Consider the following 16425-nt stretch of genomic DNA (forward strand, 5'->3'; position numbering starts at 1 on the left):
AATACACAGGGAATGCAAAAATAATGAAACATAGATCTTGGCCTATGTCAATAGGAGAAAGACATAAAAATAATCGATAATAATATTGCTAAAAAATCGCTACAATTGTTTTATATGGAGACAGTAAGTGAAAGCAAATTAATCTAATCTAATTATTTGTCTTTCCATATAAATAGAAAACTCATGAGTTTATCTAGATTAGAATAAGTATACATTTATTTTGGGATAACTCTTTATAGAAAATAAAGAAAACCTGTGTCAATACATCAAAGTTAAATAAAGCATTAGTCATAATGTAAGTGAATTGGTCTTATTCATTTAAAGCTTCTTTCAATTAATATCATGTCATTATATGTATTTTTAAAATTATACTACATAGCAAATTCTAATATTTTTACTTTGTGTTTAATGGAGGATCATTCAATAATAAGAATGACAGTATTTCTTCTAAAATTTACAAAATCAATTAATGTAATTTTATTTTCCATTTTTTACAGCATAAATTATTTCAATATTAATATGTATATGGAATATATCTATATAGACAAGAAGTTTACAGTATATATTGCATATTTGCAATATACTTATCATAGGGACTCATTTTTAAAAATGAGAGCAATTATAATTCAAATGCATTAATTTGAAAATAATTATTGAGGCCTATTTTGTTTCAGATGTTCTGCTAGCCTCTGGGAATACAACATTAAATTGGAAAGCAAAGAACTTTCTTAGAATTTATATTGTTAGAATACAGACACATAATAAATAATAAATACAAAAAATATAATTTCAAATATTGAAAAGAAAATAACAGGGTAAGGCTACCTAAAACTAATAATATTCCTGATTGCATTTGTAATACAAACGTTCCTTTAGGTCAGGTCAGGTCATTGGGAGCATTTCTTGAGGAGGTGACTTTTGAGAGAATATGTGACTGTTAGGAAAACCGGTGCAATCTAACATAATGAGAGATGTGTACTGGACAGAGGAAACAGAAACTTGAGATTGGACAGGTTTTGGTTCCCTTATGGGTGTTTAAATAAGTGTAGCTTTATCTTTATCTGCCTTAAATATTGGGTGTCCATTTAAATATTGTCATTTGAAGAAATGATTTTGTGGCCATAGACTAGCTGAGAAATCAATGATTGGGTATTTTCGGTTTTATGAGTATAGAGAAAGTTTTTATTGTGTTCAAACCTAAACTAAAAATTATGAAACTGGACCCCTTCCTTACACTAAAAGTAACTCCAGATGGATTAAAGATTTAAACATAAGACCTAACACCATAAAAACCCTACAAAAAAAACCTAGGCAAAACCCTTCAGGACATAGGCAAAGACTTCATGACTAAAGCATCAAAAGCAATGGCAACAAAACCAAAATAGACAAATAGGACCTAATTACTTAAGAGTTTCTGCACAACAAAAGAAACAATCATCAGAGTGAACCAGCAACCAACAGAATGTGAAAAATATTTTGCAATCTACCTGTTGGACAAAGGGCTAATATTCAGAATCTACAAAGAACTAAAGCAGATTTACAAGAAAAAAACAAACCCATTCAAAAGTCGGTGAACAATATGAACAGACACTTTTCAAAGGAAGACATTTATGAGGCCAACAAACAGAAAAAATACTCATCATCACTGGTCATTAGAGAAATGCAAATCAAAACTACATTGAGATACCATCTCACACCAGTTAGAATGGTGATCATTAAAACATCTGGAGACAACAGATGCTGGAGAGGATGTGGAGAAATAGGAACACTTTTACGCTGTTGGTGGGAGTGTAAATTAGTTCAACCATTGTGGAAGACAGTGTGGTGATTCCTCAAGGATCTGGAAATAGAAATTCCATTTGACCCAGCAATCATTGCTGGGTATATACCGAAAGGATTATAAATTGTTCTAGTATAAAGACACATGCACACGTATGTTCATTGCGGCACAGTTTACAATAGCAAAGACCTGGAACCAACCCAAATGTCCATCAATGATAGACTGGATAAAGAAAATTTGACACTTACATACCATGGAATACTATGTAGCCATGGAAGAGGATGAGTTCATGCCCTTGTAGGGACATGGATTAATCTGGAAACCATCATTCTCAGCAAACTGACACAAGAACAGAAATCCAAACACTGCATGTTCTCACTCATAGGTGGTGCCAAACACCAAGAACACAGGGGCACAGAGAGGGGAACATCACACAGTGGGGTCTGTTGGGGAGTCGGGGGCTAGGGGAGAGACAATAGGGGGGTTGGGGAGGGATAACATGAGGAGAAATGCCTGAGGTAGATGATGAGGGGATGGAGACAGCAAACCACCATGGCATGTGTGCACCTATGCAACAGTCTTGAAACATCTGCACATGTACCCCAGAACTTAAAGTATAATAAAAAAAATTATGACCTAATATATGACTTCTAATTCTATCTATGAAAAAATTATCGAAGAAACTTATTTTAAAACTAGTTTTATATTTCTGTAGTCACATTCATTGATAAATCTAAAAACAGAAAACCTTGGTTCTGAGTCAATAAGAATGTCATCAAAAGCAAATGTATCAAAATAAACATTTCATTGTGTAAAATGCATTACTAAAAATGATGAAATCATAATAGAAATAAAGGCATGAAGGTATTATATTTCATTGCTGTTTTTAATGTGATACCTGAAAGTAGCAGCTCCATGTTGCTATTGCTCAGTGTTGCATTAACTCTCCCAGTGGAAGCATTGAAACTAGTAACTGTCAAGGTCATGGGTTGTTTCCTTCCTTTGAAATTGTAAGAGCCTTTCCATATATAATTTTGGGCAAATACATCATCAGGAACTGTGAATAGATTAAATATACTACACATTAATTTTGCAATGTCCTATAAATATAAGCATTAAATAGAGTATTAGTTTTTGAATAATGATGTATTGCTAAATACACAGTAATGTTGAATGTGTGTTACAAAATTAATTCTTCATGTAAAAGTGTTTCCATTTCTTAGAATAAATCAACATTGCAATAATCTAGATTTGTTCATATGTTATCAATAAGAGAGAAATAGACACCACCAGTTAAAGACATGAGGTTTAGTTTTAGATGCCAGGTAAATATAAACTTCATGTATATTTGGTCTTTTATACAATATATTTCTTTCAGAAAGAAAATGAAATGATTTCACAGCATCATGGTAGTAAAACTATACAGAAGTCCCAAGGGCCCTGCTTTTTTTATAACAGTGGAAATAGATTTTTAAGAGGAAGACCAAAGAGATAAACCCTGCTTTTGCAGAGTGGTCCTGCAAAATTATCCTGAGAGAGTGCTTCTATGTTCCCCCTTACAAAATACAGAGTTTAGTTCTTCTAGTAACAGATGCTCCTGAAGAAAACAGTACTCCACCATATTGACAGCTTTGAAGTATGCAGGTATTTTTAGAAATTGTCACTAGAATTGCAGGACTCTCAAGGGTGAGAGATAAATTATGGTAGAATCAAAGAACATTCTAAAGCTTATAAAATTTTCATCTAAAGAAGAAACACCATTTTAGATAATAGCCAAAAAGACTTATTGTATTTATATAAATTATTTATGTAATTTAGAGTTATATAAATTAGTTATATCAAAGTCTACACAGCTCTTCGGAAGCAGCTGAGAGAAGCTGCCATTAATCCTATACCTCACAGCATAGCACGTCCCTAGATAGCTATTCACGAGAGTCAAGACTCTTTGGGTGAATGAGTAAATTAAGCAGATTTAGGAAAAAGTCCTTTTTTTATTTTTCTATCAAGTTATTGATGATTTTTCATCTGACATATGCATGTGTCACACTTCTTACCAGTCAGATCACAGGAATTGCGGTTACAAGCTATGTATTCCCTGAATTCTATTAAACCAAGAAAGCAAAATTACTGTGGAGGATCAGCATAAAATACCCTAAGAGTTGAGTTTTTACTGAATATTACAGTAATAACTAAAATTTTTATTTCCATGATAACTTATAAGCAATATAGCTCCTTATTTTGTTACATGCTCTTTACTTTGATACCATTGCCAACTTCCATTCTTATCACTTTGGAGTAATATAATCACTGTGTCTCATTCACGATTTTAAATAAAGTACTGCTTAATATTTTCTCATTTAACATGCTATTTGCCATAGAATTTTTATAAGTAATTTTTCTCAGGTTTAGAATTTGTTAAGAATTTTAAAAAATTATAAATAGATATTGAATTTTATCAAATACTTTATTTGCACTATTGCAATTATCATTTTTTTTGCACTTTAATTTCTTAATGTGATAACATTACTCTTAAGGATTATTTAACACTAAAATATATATGTGTAGCTATAATGAATCCAAACTGGTTCTGATGGGTGTTAAAGCAAACTAAATATGGCCTGAAAAGGATTCTGTATATTTGAGTCCTTGTAGATGAACTGCAACATAAAATAGGTAGACAAGATTGAAAACCTAATTTAGGAACATGGGAACATGCACCTTTACAATAGCTGAGCCTTGGCCAATTCCAGCAGCTGTACGTCTACTATTCATACACTGCTGAGTGTACAAACTTCTACAAACTATGTTCAAATAAGGCGAACACCAAACTATAACCAATCTAGTTGTTTTTGTTCCTCACGTCTGATTTCTGTATGTTACTTTGCTTTTTCTGTCTATAAATTTGTTCTAACCACGAGATATCCCTGGAGTCTCTCTGAATCTGCTGTGGTTCCTAGGGCTGCTTGACTCACAAATTTTTCATTGCTCAATTAAACTCCTTTAAATTTAGTTCAGCTAAAGTTTTCATTTTAACATGGGTTATCTTTACTGCAATGTTGGATTTGATTTCCTAGAATTTTGAGATTTTCTCATCTATAATCCTGAGTCAAATGGGCCTGAATTTTTTCTCCTTTATAGTATCCTTATCCAAGTTATTGAAGCTATATTGAGCCTAGAGAATGAATTTTATTGTTCAGAGTTTTTATAAAACTTGAAAGATCCATTCTGTTTCTTTAAAATGTAGTGAAATTTATTAGTAGAGCCACATAGATATCATTTTTTTTTCGTGGAAATAATTTTAACCAGTACATTATTTGTTATAAAATTATTCACATGTTCTTTTATTAGTTAGTTCTAGTAAGACATACTTTTCTAGCAATTTATCTGCTTTGTGCAAATGTTTTTAAATGTTGATAGTTATTGATAGTTTCTCTTAATATAATTTAAATTTTATTAATCTACTCTCTATGTAGTTAAATTCACATTTTTTGTGTGTTGTATTATTTGTACCAGAAATTTTTCTACTTCGTTTTTGAAAATAACTACATTTGGTTCTGTTGAGATTCTTCTACTGTATTAGAGGGTTGCTTGTTTTTATTTTACATTGACTTCTGCCCTGTTTTTCTATTACAGTGTTAATATTCTCTTAATCGGGACATGACTAATTCTGACGCTTTTTTCTACAATAATGTAAGGATTTAATGATACAAATTCCCCTCTTAGGTTTCATTTTGTTATAGCCCTCAAGCTCTGATATTTAAATTTTTCAAATATAAGTAAATTCTAATATACTTTCTGTTAATATCTTCTTTAATTCATGAATTATTTATTAGTACTAATTTTGCTCTGAATTTCCAAACATACAATAATTTGTTTTTAATTACATATCTTCTTTTTGACCTTTAATTGCATCTTTGTCAGATATGAGCTATGAAGACTAACTTTGTTATAAAATTTATTTATTATTCAATATATGAACAGTTTTTTACAGATGTGATGTGCTGTAGCTATTATTCAGAGCATCCATCTGGTCCCAGATCAAGCATTGCCCTAGGAAAATTTTGGGCACTGATGGACAAGTATGGTTTTCTGACTCCATTGTAAATCCTACCTTACTTTTATGCATTCTTTGATTGCCTTAATGGCATTTGGCATGTTTTCAACGAGTACTGAATGGATCAGTGTAAGTCACAGATCTTGGTAGTCTCTCCACTTTTATAGCATGTACATTGAGCACTTCTAAACCCAACTAAATTTAGATCCTAATGTAGTTCTTGGCTAAATACAAGTAAGAGTAATCTGTTTCCAAGGTGAAGATCAGATATTAAGCTCTCATTTTCTTTGCAGCTTTTTAATAGTATCACAGAAATAAAATACTAATTCTTTTTAATAGTATCACAGAAATAAAATAAGCATTACATGGTTTGTCTCTGTGTCCCCACCCGAATCTCATCTTGAATTGCACTCCTATAATTCCCACATGTTGTGGGAGAGACATGGTGAGAGATAATTGAATCATGGGGGCAGTTTCCCCCATGCTGTTCTCATGGTAGTGGATAAGTCTTATAAGACATGATGGTTTTATTAGGGGCTTCCACTTTTGCATCTTCCTCATTCTCTTTTAGCCTGCTGCCATTCACTTAAAACAGGACTTGCTCCTCCTTGCCTTCTGCCATGATTGTGAGGCTTCCCCTGCCAAGTGAAACTGTAAGTCCCATTTCTTTGTATATATACTATGTATATCCTCTTTCTTTGTATATTGCCCAGTCTCAGGTATGTCTTTATCAGCAGCATGAAAGCAGACTAATACAGTAAATTGGTACCAGTAGAGTAGGGTGCTGCTGAAAAGATACTAAAAAATGTGGAAGGTACTTTGGACTGGACAACAGTTTGGAGGGCTCAGAAGACAGGAAAATATGGAAAACTTTTGAGCTCCCTAGAGACTTGTTGAATGTCTTTGACCAAAATGCTGATAGCAATATGGACAGTAAAGTCCAGGCTGTGGTGGTCTTAGATGGAAATGAGGAACTTATTGGGAACTGGAGTAAAGGGACTCTTGCTATGTTTTAGCAATGAGGCTTGTGGCATTTTGCCCCCACCCTAGAGATCTGTGGAACTTTGAACTTGAGAGATATGATTTAGGGTGTCTACTGGAAGAAATTTTTAAGCAGCAAAGCTTTCAAGAGGTGACTTGTGTGCTGTTAAAGCATTTGGTTTTATAAGGGAAGCAAAGCATCAGAGTTCAGAAAATTTGCAGGCTGAGAATGTGATAGAAAAGAAAAACTCATTTTCTGGGCAGAAATTCAAGCCAGCTGCAGAAATTTGCTTAAGCAATGAGAAGCCAAATGTTAATCCCCAAGACAAAGGGAAAAATGTCTCCAGTGCTTGTCAGAGGTCTTCAGAGCCCCTCCCATCACAGGCCCAGAGGCCTAGGAGAAAATGATTTCCTGGGTCAGGCCCAGAGTCCCTCTGTTGTGTGCAGCTTAGGGACTTGTGTCATGCATCCCAGCCACTCTAGCTGTGTCTGAAAGGGGCCAACATAGAGCTTGGGCCGTGGCTTCAGAAGGTTCAAGCCCCAAGCCTTGGCAGCTTCCATATGATGTTGTACTGGTAAACAGAAGCCAAGAATTGAGGTTTGGGAACCTCTGCCCATATTTTAGAAGAAATATGGAAATGCCTTGATGCCCATGCAGAAGTTTGCTGTAGGGGTGGGGCTCTCATGGAGAACTACTGATAGGGCAGTGTGAAAGGGAAATGTGGGGTTGGAACCCCCACACAGAGTCCCTGCTGGGGCACCACCTAGTGGAACTGTGACTAGAGGGCCACTGTCCTCCAGAACACAGAATGGTAGATCCACCAACAGCTTATATTGAGTGCCTGGAAAAGCACAGACACTCAATGCCAGCCCGAGAAAGCAGCCAGGAGGTAAGCTGTATCCTGCAAAGCCACAGGGACAGAGCTGCTAAAGACCGTGGGAACCCACCTCTTGCATCCGTGTGACCTGGATGTGAGACATGGAGTCAAAGGAGGTCATTTTGGAGCTTTAAGATATGACTGCCCTGTTGGATTTTGAACTTGCATGAGCCCTGCAGCTCCTTTGTTTTGGCTAAAGTATACCATTTGAAATAGTTGTATTCACAAAATATCTGTAGCCCCACTCGATCTGGGAAATAACTAGCTTGCTTATAAATAAGAGGCTTATAGGTGGAAGGGACTTGCCTTGTCTCAGGTGAGACTCAGGACTATGAATTCTTGGCTATGCCGAAATGAGTTAAGACTTTGGGGGACTGTTGGGAAGGCATCATTGGTTTTAAAATGTAAGGACATGAGATTTGGCAGGGGTCAAGGGTGAAATGATATGGTTTGACTCTGTGTCTCCACCTGAATCTCATCTGGAATTGTACTCCCATAATTCTCACATGTTGTGGGAGGGACCCAGTGGGAAATAATTGAATCATGGGGGCCGTTTTCCCCACACTGTTCTCATGGTAGTGAATAAGTCTCACAAGATCTGACGGTTTTATGAGGGGTTTCTGCTTTTGCATCTTCCTCATTCTCTCTTTGTCTGCTGCCATCCATATAAGACAGAATTTCTCCTCCTTGCCTTCTGCCTTGATTATGAGTCTTACTTAGCCAAATGGAACTGTAAGTCCAGTTAAACCTCTATCTTTGTAAATTGTCTAGTCTCAGGTATGTCTTTATCAGCAGTGTGAAAACGGACTAATACAAAGCAACTCATATGCTGAGCCCTTACTATGAGCTAAGCACTTTACATTCCATTTTCATGAAGCTTATTATATAATGACTTAATTATTATCCCTTTTGTATAAAAAGAGAAATGTAGACTCATATATGTAAAATATTTTTTTCCAAGGTACAAGTAAGAGAGTATATAAAATGGGAACTATGTCAACATTGTAGGACTTTAAAGTTTATGGGGTTTTTTTGGTTGTATTAGGTTTTCTAATTAACTTTTTAAATCAAGTAATTGAAAATAAACTGGTCAAGCTCTAGAAGGGGCTGATCTTTATTCTCATATCTAGTGTATCTGGATCCATTTTAAAATGTATATATTTAAAATTTTTAAATAAAATCTCATTTTTATTTTAATATTTTAAATGAAAGTATTACCATTATGCTATAGCCATTTACAGATACTCTTCAGTATGAATTTTAATATGTTTAGCAGATAGAACTATGAACAATATTTTCGGAATACTAACATGTCACTGTATTACGTTGCTTTAAATTCAACATCTTGTAATTATCAAATTCAAGACAGTAATAGGTTTTTATACTTTTATACTTAAATATGTTTTTCAAATACACAGTTACTATGCCAAGAAACAGTAGACCATTTTTAGAAATCATAACTTCTAGAAAAACAAATGACATTACTAACCACTTAGCTTTGGACTAGGTGTTCCCAGTGCAGGTCTAGGATCTTTCACCAATATTTTAGAACCAGCTATGAAAAGAAATAAAGGCGTTTACAAAAGTTGACACGATTAATTACATACATACACGCACACACACACACACAATGTGATACACTGTCCATTTTATTATCTGACATGTCAGATGGACAGTTTTCTCTAAAATGTCCCATTCATCACAACATATCAGTTCCCTACTCAACACTTGTTATGTAACTGTCAGTTTCAATAATTATTCCCCTAATAGTCTGTTGGCACAAGCAGCAGATTTGTGTAGCCTTATCATCTTGGGATGTCATTTCTTATTTTAGAGACATAAGCCAAAGGGTAGACAATTGCCATCAACATCAAAGCTGAGAGCTGAGGGTTGTTCTTGTTGACAGAAGGCAAAAACTATTTGGGTAGGGTTTACATTTAAAAATTCAAGGTTTGCTGAGATAACTAAAGATGTCACCAGAAATTAGATAGACTCAAAAGTGAAATCTTCAAGGTTTTAAGCCAAAACCAAAGTTAGCCCAAAAGTAAATAAATCATGCAGGATGTAGAAGTTACTGGAATATTATAGGAGCTATGACATGAATGTCTTGTAAACTATGTATCCTAAGAACAATATAATGTCTTAAAAGACTATAAAAGGAAGTGATTTGGGCAAATATTCCTCTGGCTGCAAAATGGAGAAAACTTTGGAACGGAACAAGTACTGATATGGCTAGAGAAGTTAAGAGGCGCTACAGTAGTCCCAATAGAGATAATGCTGAGTTAGGGTATGATAGCAGTGACAATAAACCAAAAAGTGGGATAGATAAGAAAGGTATTGAAATTGTGGTGATTTAGAGGGATATGAAATATCTAAGTTGATTACTAGATTTCATGTATAACTGTAGGATGGTAATGTCACTGAGATACGGAATACTAAAGGGAAACTATATTGAGAAAAGAAATTTATGAATTTAGTTTTGTATGTATTGAGTGTTGAAATGCCATTGAAGCATTCCAATAGAGATATCAAGTAAACAATGGAATTGTAAGTCTGAAGCTAAAATAAAATAAATAAATTAGAAATATCAATTTGTAAGTAAGCTACATAAAGGATGCTGTTGAAGCCATTAGCTCAAATGACATCACCCATGAGTGAATACAGGATGAAAACAAGAGATGGCTAAGTACTGCATCTTTAGAAAATTATAAGTAGAAAAAAATCAGTGTATAAAGGAAATAGAGAATGGATACCCAGAATTAGGAGGGAGTAAAACATTTACTCATTCAACATATATTTATTGAATGCTTTTCACATGTAAGACACTAATTTAGTGTTAAAATTACAATTGTAAACACTTTGGATGAAGTCTCTCATAAGATTATATTCTAGTTTAAGAGTGGTAGATGAGAGGACAGGAGAGTGGAAACAGATAATGACAATCAAACCAAAGAACAAGATCTTCTCAAAATACAGAGATTTATATCATAAAGAAAAAATAGAAAGAAAAATGGCAAAGGGATGTTCTGGTAAAGAGAATGAAAACATTTCAAGAAAAAGAAAGTAATTGTCATTTATGAAAGCTGCATGAGATAAAAAAATTAGAAGGCCTTACAAATAGAAGGTTTCTTGGATATCAGGAGATTGATTTTGTTGATGACCTTACCAAAGACACTAGAAAAACTTTTACTCCTTCTTTTGGCAACATAACCCTTTTCCAAATGAGAATTGTCCAAATGAGAATTGTCCTGAGTGAGCAGTAACAGGGTGGACACTTCACCTAAATCTGGTCCAAATATTAATACCATATGACCCTGGCTGAGTAACGGATTTGGAGATGGGCTCCATTTAAAATTGTGGCAAACAGAATCCCAGATAGTGCTTTCCTGACCAAACTTTGGGAAAGACTCTTTCTACTAGGGTTACTCTTATAGAATAACCTAAGCATGCTGGTAGCAATTTTCTCTAGTCTAATGAATAGTGTACACACGTAATTTATGTTCACCTGGAACCTCTATGACCTTATTTGGAAATAGGGTCTTTGCAAATGTAACTAACTAGAGATTTTAGGATTAAATAATCCTGAATTTAGGATGGGCCCTAAATACAAGAACTGGTGTCGTCCTAAGAAGAGCAGAGGTCACATGAAGATATACAGGAAAGAAGGCCATGTGGAAGTGGGAAAGAAATTGGAGTAAGGCTAGGAGCCAATGAATACCCGGGATTGTCAGAACCTACAAAAAGCTAGGAAGAGGCAAGGAATAATTTCTGCTTAGAGCTTACAGAGGGCACAAGGTCCTGCTGACACCTTAATTTTGAACTTCTGGATTTCCGAACTGTGAAAGAATAAATTCCTATTCTATTAAGCTACCAGCTTGTGGTACTTTGTTAGAAAGTCCTAGAAAAATAATATACCTACCTTGAAAAGAGAACTTGAAGACAGAATAGAGGCAAGAAATAACATTCACATGAGAAAAAAATCCATGAATAAACTTATATTGCTCTGCCTCTGGATCCGGAAGTGTTTACATTACTCCTAGACTTGGAGTCAGTCAACCAATTTCCCTTGTTTCTAGGCTAATTTGAGTTGAGTTTTTGTCTGTAACCAAGGAAGGCATTAATAGTACAATCTCTTGTGTTAAAAAGATTCTATAGAGAAAACTTACCTTCACAAACAGGAACCTTTCCAGTCCAAGTGTTATCAGATCTACAAACTCTATGTTCTGTTCCACCTGCTAAGAAGAAGCCAGGCTGACAGGTGTAAATCAGTGTATACCCATGAGATGGAAGGTCCATCCCTACTACATTTGCATGAGCAGGAGTTTCTGGCTGTTTACAGCTGTGGGCTATATTAAGAAAAGAGAACAAAGTAAATTATCTATGAACATGTTAAGAAAATTTTGAGACAGGAGTCACAATATATTTTAGACATACTTCAATGCCTTTATATACATATATCTTTGAATAATTATTCCAATAAATTACAAAAATGTTTCAATGCAAATATACTTATTGATTTCATACTTTAGCATTTTCTAATCAATGATTTGTGGAACACTAGTAGATATTAAAGAAAATGAGAAAAAAAAGACATTGTCAATAACTAAGCTCACAAATGTATGCTTTCCCATTGTAGAGAGTCACATATTCTAGAGAGTCACAATAAACTTCAGCATTTTAAAGGATCTATGAAGTTCCCTGGTAAGACACCTTTTAATATTTGTCAAGCTCAGGTTTTCTATTCTCGTTTAGAAAATATTATTTTATAAATTTCAATTATATTTATTTCAAATTAAAAGTCTATTTTCTTTTATATAATTAGCTGTGAAACCAGCTGTGAACCCGCCTCCTGGGTTCAAGCAATTCTCCTGCTTTAGCCTCCCATGTATGTAGCTGGGACTACAGGCACCTGCCACCACACCCAGCTAATTCTTTGTTTTTAATAAAGATGGAGTTTCACCATGTTGACCAGGCTAATCTCAAATTCCTGACCTCAAGTGAAACCACAGCTAATTATGTTGTTCTAGTATTAATACTTCCCAGTGAAAGTACACTTTAATATTTTTTTACATATGGAATTTTCAGGCCATATTTGAATCCATATGCTAGAAGTATCATTTTATTCATCTAATTCTCTGTCTCCTTTTCTCCATGTTTCCTTCTACTCCTAATTCTCTAGATTGATTACACCATATTTTTCCCTTATTTCATGTTTTATGTCTTATAAAGACCATTTCTGTCTCAATCAGAGATAAATACTACAAGAAAATTTCCCTTTAAAGCAAACAGCATTTTTAATCATTTGTTCATAGATATAAATCCTTAAAAGTCATCTCTGAAAAAAGTGTTCTGTGAATAAATTTGGAAAAACAATATTTTTCATTTGTTTCTTCATGTAGGTCTGTAATGGTATAAATAATAGCTAACATATTTTTGCTTTGTGTGCTAAACATTGTGTTCAATGGTTTTGCTTGTTGTTGTTGTTGTTGTTGTTGTTGTTGTTGTTGTTTTGAGATGGAGTTTTACTCTTCCACCCAGGCTGGAGTGCAGTAGTGCAGTCTCAGCTCACTGCAACCCCTGCCTACTGGGTTCAAGTGATTCTCCTGCTTTAGCCTCCTGAGTAGCTGGGATTACAGGTGCCTGCCACCACATTCAGCTAAATTTTTGTGTTTTTAATAAAACAGGGTTTCACCACGTTGACCGGTCTGATCTCAAACTCCTGACCTCAAGTGATCTGCCCACCTCAGCCCCACAAAGTGCTGGGATTACAGGCATGAGCCACTGTTCCTGGCATAAATGGTTTATATTTGATATAATTCAGTTAGTGAAATGTAATCCTCATGGAGTAAGTATCAATAAGAATAACTACAAACAGTCTGTCTCTTAAACCCTATGTTATGTACATGTAAGAAACTTTGAGATGCTTTGCAGTAACAGATGATGTTTAACTTTATTTAAATTATCATATCCCAACTGGAGGACATCAAAGACCCATGGTTCACTATGAAATACCTAGTTACAGGAACACAGCTGTTCTAAAGTACACATTCTGAGGAATTCTCCTTTAAGAAATTTTCCATATTTAAATACAAGCCAATAAGACATGTAACATGACATCTCTACAGAGTGTTCTCCTGCTTTAAAGTAAGCTGCTGGTCCCTAGGGACTCCCACAATCATTTGGATGGTTCTGAACAGGGATGGAGTAAATTCCCAGGACTTGTCTAGGCTTCAGCAAATCCTAGAAGCTAGATATCATCCTACTAAATGGTTCCACTCCCAGCTTACTTTTTTCATATTTTACCAAGAAACACAATTCAAAAGATAAGGGAGGAGACTGTTTAAAATGGCAACTGGAGAGAAAGAAAAGTCAAGGAGTTGACAAGCTAGAATTTATTTCTAATTGTATGTCAGAAAAAGTTATTTAGTGACCCTGGGTTTTGATCTTATTTAATCTGTATAGCAAGTGCTCTCCACTTAAGATCAGAGAACATATAAAGGCTTCTGGAAATACAAAAACTGTTTTCAAATTTTTGGCCAAGTGTCCATGAATATTTCCTTTCATAGATGTTTTAGTTTCCCCAGATTGTCAGATAATATTTTCACAAGTGATTTTTTAAATTAGAAGCTGTTAGATTGGAGTCTCGGGTATTTCAGAGTACTTCAGACTGATAGGTGCAGATCTATAAACTAAAAACTAAACTAATCATCACCTAAAATTACCTGGTGGCCAAACTAAACATAAGGTCTTTATAAAAAGAATAAAATTGTGCCTTGTGCTTTCTGACTTACTTGGAAAAAGTGATTCCCAATGGGCATGAATTTATGATACAGGACTAAGATTATATACATAAAATATGTTTTTTAATTTAAACATCTATTTGATACACCTATAGATGTAAATTTCTCTGTATACTTGGGAGAAAAAATGCATATAAATTCTTACCCATGATAGTATTATTTCTTACCCATAATACTTACGTATGCATTCAGGCTGAATTCCACTCCATGTGAGATCAGGGAGGCAGGTGCGTGTTGTAGACCCTTGGAGAAGGTGTCCTTTTTTGCAATGGAACTGTACAACACTTCCTACCTATAGCAAATTAAAGAGAGGAAAAAAATGATCCAATACAACTTCAAATATGGCAACAAATAGAGCTTGAGTGAGAAAATGTTGTCAAGTGAAATTCTGTATGGCAGAGTTGGAAGAAAAAGATGATTGAAATCTAATTTAAAATAAAATAGAGAAAATTCAAAACTGAAAAATAAAATCCTGGCTTTATTTGTTACATGCTATCATCAAATAGTTGAGTCCTTAGTACCTACATAGATACCAAGTTTTTTTGCCATGGGAATTTGAAGAAAATATTTAAGACACCAAAAATCCAGTAAGTTACATTTAAATACAAGATATAAATAGTTAGATAAACAAATAAAGCTTGATAAACATAGACACGGAAATAAATATAACTAACAACATTAAAAAACAAGTAAATGTTGAAGCTGAAAAATGCAATATGAGATTAGAGACAAAGGTGGTTATTGAAGATTGCTGTGATAACAGAGATCTACAATAGAAGAAATACGTTTACACTAGCTTTTAAGGGTATAGAAATTAGAAGAATATCTAGGAAAATGGCTTTCAAAGTGTAGTCTCTAAATCAGTGACATCAACATCATCTAGGACTTTTTAAAAAATGTTAGTTCTGAGGCCTTGCCACAGGTAACACTGGATCAGAAACTCTAAGGGTAGAGATCAACAGTCTGTTTTAACAAGCCCTTTGGGTGGTGATAATGAAAACTAAAGTTTGCAAATGACTTATATAAAAGTGGAAAAGATAATAACATGATGAGAAATGTATGTTGGTTGTTTTAGGAGAAAACATTTGTTTTAGGAGAAAGAGAGTATATTAGGTTGATTGGCATTTATTGTTTACAAAGTGAGCAGGGAAGGTAGACGTTTGGGCTAAGTGGGAAGGAGGGGTATATAATAGTTAAGAGAACAAATCCCAGAGTAATGTGCATGTAGTTTTAATTCTGAAGCTCACTTTACTTGAATAAGTCATATGTCCTATCTCCTCTTCGAGACCTAATTTCTCATTTACAAATAATGATGATAATATTTGCATTGAGATCTGTTTTAAGAATTAAATGAAATAGAATATATACTGCACTCCACCCCACAATGACACTCAAGTTTTAAATAAATTATAGGTATGATGACAAAATTGAAGACATAAGTAAGAATTAGTTTCTGAAGGGTCTCAAATGGCAGGATATGGTATTTAGAAAAATTAATAATAGTAATTCTAATTATGAAGCTGGCATTACCATTTTATATTCGAGTAGATAAAAACTGTACTAACTTGTAGCAGTAACCATGAAAAAAATCATTCCCTCAAAATAATTACTAGGAAAAATCAACAAGATTTATTGAATGATTAGAGGTAGAGAATGAGATAAAGTATACTTAGGGTCTGCCACTTTGGATTTCTCCAGCAATTGCAGTCTGAGAATCCTCAGTCACAGTTTTAGGACTTATCACTCAGATCCTGTTTTCTGCCTTCCCCTTAATTCCTTCTCCCACCTGACAGGACAATAAGAAGCTAAGCTTGAGATGATATAATTTCATACCAAGATTCCATTTGAAACTTAAGACTCTGAATTATACTATTTTTTATATTGTCATTATTACCCAGAACTATACTAGGCCATAAATATTAAATTACAAAA

General features: G+C 34.3%; 1 protein-coding gene across 8 annotated transcripts in view; it reads right to left on the reverse strand.

Annotated features, from left to right (window-relative positions):
- Nucleotides 1-16425, reverse strand: part of CSMD3 (CUB and Sushi multiple domains 3) — a 1243168-nt gene that overhangs the window by 12609 nt on the left and 1214134 nt on the right. For all 8 annotated transcript variants that reach the window (XM_039464529.2, XM_074387065.1, XM_074387064.1 and 5 more), the window contains 4 exons: nucleotides 14674-14785; nucleotides 11860-12039; nucleotides 9183-9248; nucleotides 2679-2837 (listed from right to left, as the gene is read on the reverse strand). In XM_039464529.2, the coding sequence (XP_039320463.1) occupies nucleotides 2679-2837; nucleotides 9183-9248; nucleotides 11860-12039; nucleotides 14674-14785 (517 nt within the window). The remainder of the gene's footprint in view (nucleotides 1-2678; nucleotides 2838-9182; nucleotides 9249-11859; nucleotides 12040-14673; nucleotides 14786-16425) is intronic.

This window comes from Saimiri boliviensis, chromosome 15, assembly GCF_048565385.1.
Source record: "Saimiri boliviensis isolate mSaiBol1 chromosome 15, mSaiBol1.pri, whole genome shotgun sequence".
Lineage (NCBI taxonomy): Eukaryota > Metazoa > Chordata > Mammalia > Primates > Cebidae > Saimiri > Saimiri boliviensis.